Raw genomic sequence first — 6208 nt, forward strand, 5'->3', positions numbered from 1 at the left:
GGGACTAATTAAGTCACTATAATGGAGCACGTTCCAAGTTTCCTTCAAACGCGGGTTGACGCGGAAAGTTGAAAACAGCAATGCTAGATATCACTGGTGTGGCGTTTGCCATCATTCTTCTGTAGCAGAATCCTAAGTAGACTTGGTTTAAACTAATAAATAAATATTTGCACTAGAAGGTATCCTCATCGACGATTGGCGACTCTCAACTGTGCCTCGGGATCGGCTTGAAGATGGTAGGCCCCGTCGGGGAACCTTGCGGTTGCTGAGATTGGCTGGGCAGGTTCGGTGAATGTTGCTGGCGGTGGCTTTCGGTGGGACTTAGCTGCTGCATGTGAGCCGCCTGCGCTTGAGCCTGAGCTTGAGCTGCGTGGTGCTGAAGGAGTTGCTGATACTGAATTCTTTGGTACAGTTCGGCTTGGGCTTGCTGGTGAGGCGTAATTTGCTGGTGCTGCAACTGAGGTGGAACTCCGGCGGCAAGCAGCCGATCCATGCCAAAACCGGGACCACCGACGGAAAGTGGCAGCGGAAGTGGTAGCGTTGGTTTCGGTGCTATACTAGGTGCGTACGGGGAAAATCGGGAGTACATTTGCGCTAACAGAGCCGTTTGTGCGTGGGCTGGTGACGGATACATGAACTGATTGAATTGAGGATAGCCGAGCGGTGGATACATTGGACCCACAAAGGATCGTTTGAAGGCAGCCATCCGATTGCGGGTAGCATTTGCTCGGCGGCGCAGTTTTCCAGTCGATCCTCCGATGAACACATCATCCGCCGATGCATCCAACATCCAGTAGTTGCCTTTACCCGGATCGTCGTAATGGCGAGGCACTTTCACAAAGCACTTGTTCAGACTGAGATTGTGGCGAATCGAGTTTTGCCAACCCTGTTTGTTATCACGATAGTATGGAAAATTACGCATGATGTACTCGTAGATTCCATTTAGCGTTAATCGTTTTTCAGCACTTTGCCGAATGGCCATCATAATCAGCGCATTGTAACTGTACGGCGGTTTTTCGTTGCCTTTCTTCTCACCATCCTTGGGACTGGAGGCACCTTCTTCGGTATCATCTGATTTTTCTTTATTGCTGCAATCCATTGGCGGCGGAGTTCCGGTCACATCCAGATCCGACTCAGTGTCGGTGAAATCGTGATCCTGCTCTTCTGATCCGATCGGTGAATGACACGAATGAGGCGACGGCGACGGAGTTTGTGCCGGGGAAGTCTGCATGGCAGTTTCCGGCAGGATCGAGTTGATCGAGAAGCTGGACTTTAGCGGCGCTCTGGCCACACTAAACACTGTTTGCCCGTTCATCATCTCTGATTCAATTTTGACCATAGTTCACTCCACGCTTGATACACTAATCAAAATCGTTCGTTGTCTTTGATATTGTTTAACTGCACTTCCTCAGATCACTCATGAGGTAAATGTTTGAATTTTAGGTAAATGTTTGAAACTGATGCTGACGACAGCCTGCAAAAGGCTTTTCGCATACACAAATCTTCCTCCGTTTTGGTAAACTCACTATCCAAACTCGTTTCTATCGAATGCTAAAAACTGGTTTTCACTTCGAAACCGAATACGACTGCGTTAACTGTCTGTCTCGCACAGATTGAAACGATGCTTCTCGAATGGCTACAGGTTCGTGACTGATTATGCACTTCCCCTCCTGACAGCTTTTATACGACCACCGATCGGAACGACAAAGTCAAAAGCATACAACCGCAAAGCCAATCACCGTACAATGCAGCCCCCGTTTTCGACCAATCAGCGGTGGGTTTTTCCAATCCCATTCTTCACACTATGCACTTTGATTCGAGCGAGCAGTACACATATACATGCTTGTTGTCTCTCAGATGAGCAAATTATTCCGAAGTCGGAGAGAATACCATTCATGAAAGTCGCCAGCGGATCTGTTCTCTCGCGCAGTCTCCGATCTACCTTGTGCAAACTGGTATTAGTGAGCGCTTACCATTGCATTTCTTCAAACCACGCCCTCGAAACAAGCGATCCGGGCCGGTTTTACGCTGGCTGTTGGCCAAATATGCGTCGCACAGTTTGTAAACGTCGGGGGTTAAGATGTACAATTTGTTTACACGTTTTGATTCAAACAAGAAATTTCAATATAAATAAATAAAGTTTTTTCCCTGTTCGGTTCGTCGTTGTGTTGGTGTTGGTGCGAATGTTGTTGTGCGTGCCGCGGCCAGCCAGGAATGGCGAATCATGAATTTCCGATTGGTGTTGGTGGTGCATCCAAGAAGAGTTCTCGAGATAGTCGAACGGAATCATATTCCCCATCCGGAGGCGACTTTTTGGTGCCGAATTGAAATGAAAGGGAGGAAATAAATATTTTGTAAATAAATTTTGATTGAATTACTGCAGCGGAGAACGGTACGCGTTGTGGCGGCTGGAAATTCTAGACCGAAGCGAGCAAGCGAACGAGCGAGCGCGCGCGCCCCTGTTTAATCGCGGTCCTGTCTCTAGCGTGATATGTTATTTTCTGCCTTCTCGGTGCGGTCGTCGAGAGTCCGCACGGTTGTTGCGAGAGTGATTTTACGAAACGTTTGTTTAACTTATTAAACGTCGTGCAGTTTTTTGCACCCCGGCTGGCTGGGTGCGGAGATTTGATGGGCGACAGCTGCAATCCTTACCGGGAATTATGACTGCTGGGTGTCATTATATTTGGTGATTAATAGTGCTATAATAAATGGTTTTGAGGTTATGCTAAATTTTCTTTTGTGAGAAAAAAGCAGCTTGGGTCCGATGGGTTGCTTTTCTGGAGGATTTGTTTGAGGGCTTTTACTTTGATGGAATGTAATGTAGCGACGTGAGATAAGCCTCTCGTTTATTTGAGGGTAAACTAAAGAAGAATATTTTTACGAAAACTGAGCAAGTTTTTCATATCTTGTGAAATTTTTAAGCACAGAAAATTTTCCAGAAAAGCAGGATTCCAACTAATTCATATAAACATAATCGTTGAATTTGAACGCAAAACCAATTTGATGGATTTCACTAGCTCAGTGATTTCGATCCTCAACAATAGCAAAATGACAGCAAATACTGCGTTCGAGCCTGTTTTTTTAGGGGAAATGTGTTTGATTAATTTTAAAACTATAAAATTTTAGTACAACATTTCGATGTAACTACTTACTTTATTAGCCCACAATATGCGAATCTGTTGTTGTTTCAAGTTTTATAATTTTTACTTAAGAGCTCATATTCAATATTAGCTCAACATTAAAGGCTGTAATTAGGCCATTGCTAATCATTTTCAAAGTTTTTGTCACTCCCACTTGGAAATTGATTTGAAAAATCGGGGGGCAGAAAAATAATTTGTAGGATATGAGTCAACATTTTTTTTATAAAATCAATTGTCTGTTGGCTCTACAGTCTGAAAAACTCGAAAAATGAGTGTACAAGTTGAGTTAACGCTTCTAGCACGAAACAAAAATGGAAATTAGAACAATGGAATTTTCGAAAATCGTCCAAATAAATTTTCCTTCGTTTTTGTCTTTTTTTCGTAGATTTTTGCATAGAAAATAATAACGTATTTATAGTAAGCAAGAATGGATTCGGGTTTCACGTTTAAACTTTAAATAAAAATGTTTAAACCTAAGCTTTTTTTGCTCGATAAAAAAATTCACTTTGTTTTTTTTCCGTCCCCGCCCCCCCCCCCCCCTCAGTGGCCGAAAACCGGAAGGACAAAATCTTTATAAAATATTTGTAATGGCCTTATAAAAAAACTTAAGTCTCGAGTTGACCATTTTGATTTACACAACTATTTTTTATGACTAAAAGTGGTCTGTCGTTTCAAACTATTAGGAGTGTGTTAAATTTTAATACAGTAGGTTTTCGAATGTAGCAACAAATGTGTGTCACCTATGTTGCCAAATTCGAGATTTATTTTTGATTCGGAAAAATTCGTTAAAAATGGATCAAAAATGTGCTAAATATAAATAATGAATGATTTTTCGTCGTTTGCAACTATTTTATACTCAAAAAGTCCGACATATGAAGGACAACTCGTTCATATTAAGCGAATTAATTTTTATTCTGAATACTTGGCAACTCTATTCATTTTCACACAAGCGAAAGGCGCGCACGCTAAGAAATTGTTGTTTTGATTTGATGAAAACAAACATTTTGAAAGCGTATCAAATGTCCGCGAATTTTCAACGTCCGGATTATAAAAGATAGAAAATTTGCTCGGCAATTCTAACTAAATCGGACTGCTAGAGATCAGTAAGTTGGATATGAGTTATATCGCCAAAGCTGCTGGGCAAGAGGAAGCGTATTAAGTTTTTTGACGTAGGACTATGTCTTTTTTACCTTTGTTATACTATAACAAAGGTTTAGGAATTGGTCGAAAAACACGAAATTGATCCGAGGCCCGGAGGGCCGAGCCACATATACCAATCGACAGGGTTCGATGAACTGAGCAATGTCTGTGTGTGTGTGTGTGTATGTGTGTATGTATGTGCGGGACGCAACTTTTCTATCGCCTGTTTCTCGGAGATGGCTGAACCGATTTCTTCGCTACTACTTTTGTTTGAAAGGTATTATTGCCTTGTATATCACTATTGATCACTATTCGAGGTCCGACATTTCGTTTAAAAGTTATAAGTAAAAAAGTGAAAATTACGTGACACGATTTTCTCCGGAATAAAATGACCGATTTCAACGATCTTGGTATCGAATGAAAGCTCTTGTTAACGCTAAATTTTTCTGGTAAATTTTATTGAAAACAAACAAGTAGTTTAAAAGTTATGCTTAAAAAACCCGTTTTGACAAGGTAATAATTATCGCCTGTTTCTTAGAGATGACTAAACCGATTTAGGCGCTATTAGTCTCATTTGAAAGGTAACATAACCTAATAGATCACTATTGATTTGTTTTTTGATTGGAAGTTTAATTTGAAAGTTATGAGCAATTGAATACAACACATTAAAATTTACAATAATTTAGAATGATTTCATCTAAGATGATTTATCTAATTTGAATTATTTTGGCATCAAATTAGAGATTTTAATGCTGCAAATATATCTGCAAAATTTCAGAAGAATCGGTTTTGCCGATCAAAAGATATTAACCCTCCAACACTCGCGCCAACTTTTGTAATACGGTTACTCGCGCGCAGAATGCCCCAAAGCCAAAAAAAGACATGCACACTAGAATTTTGTCCGGGAAAACTTGATTTTAGGTTTATAAAACCTTCGGAAGAATATTTCTTGAAATTGAAAGTTCTATCGTTTGCTGCAATTCAAATTTTGATTAATCCTCCTAAAAGTGAAATAAAAAAATTATTTTTCTTCAGTTTCAATATAACACATTGATGTGTTCTGCAAAGTTTTAGAACATATTATTATAAGAAATTTTGTTGAATACAGTTACCTTCTATCTGTTCAGAGAAGATAGAAAAATCTTATTCCTTGTATATAAATTTGTAAAATCAGTTTTTTCAATTTTAACTCTTTTTGTAACTGTTGTATGACTTTTTCATGTATTACAAAATTGTATAAATAGTAAAAATACACAACTTTGATGAATATAGTATACCTCTATGTTTGTTTGTTCAGGTACTGTAGAACTTTGATTAAAAAAATGGCTTAATTTTGACCCCGAATGACTCGACTACCAACAGATACATTTTAAACATTTTATATCTGCTTATAGTTTTGCTGCATACAGACATCATTTTGCCATATGAAGAAACGAGAGAAAATTCCAGTTGGGCTCAATTGCGGTACACCTCACATGCTGATTGCTTCGTTTCTGTGATGTCAGTTTATGCTGATCTATTTTTCCAACAATTTAAAGTATTAATGCATTGAATAATTATGACGTTTTGCTCATAACAAGTTAATTGAAGAATATACGTTAGTTAAACAGCGATTTGTAACTTTGTAACAATATGGCATTCAAAAACCTACACGTGTTGTTCCAAATGCAACAGCGTGAGTAACCGAAGGTTAATAAAAATTGATGAAATTTATTCAAGAAAACTTTATTGATGTCAATCAAAAAGAATGGCATTACAGAAATTTATGCGTAGTTCAAAAACCTATAAACTAGACTTTTGCTACGCAATGTATATGTTAAGGAATAATATTTCCTCTAACAACTTGCTTTTACTTGCACTTACTCAAATTAGTAACAACCAGCTTACCCTTACGCAGTAGTTTCATAAAAAAGGATCTATCAAAATTT

At 39.1% G+C, this 6208-nt stretch overlaps 1 protein-coding gene across 1 annotated transcript; it reads right to left on the reverse strand.

Annotated features, from left to right (window-relative positions):
* Positions 1-205: 205 nt before the first annotated feature.
* LOC128743071 (fork head domain transcription factor slp2-like) lies at positions 206-1339 on the reverse strand. Its single transcript, XM_053839590.1, has one exon. The coding sequence runs from the start codon at positions 1337-1339 to the stop codon at positions 206-208; it is 1134 nt and encodes a 377-aa protein (XP_053695565.1).
* Between the last annotated feature and the right edge of the window lie 4869 nt (positions 1340-6208).

The sequence above is a fragment of the Sabethes cyaneus genome, chromosome 3, assembly GCF_943734655.1.
Source record: "Sabethes cyaneus chromosome 3, idSabCyanKW18_F2, whole genome shotgun sequence".
Taxonomy (NCBI): Eukaryota; Metazoa; Arthropoda; class Insecta; order Diptera; family Culicidae; genus Sabethes; species Sabethes cyaneus.

Bases quoted from the DNA above. Each gene is read 5' to 3' on its own strand.
- LOC128743071 (XM_053839590.1), bottom strand. From the start codon at position 1,339: ATGGTCAAAATTGAATCAGAGATGATGAACGGGCAAACAGTGTTTAGT.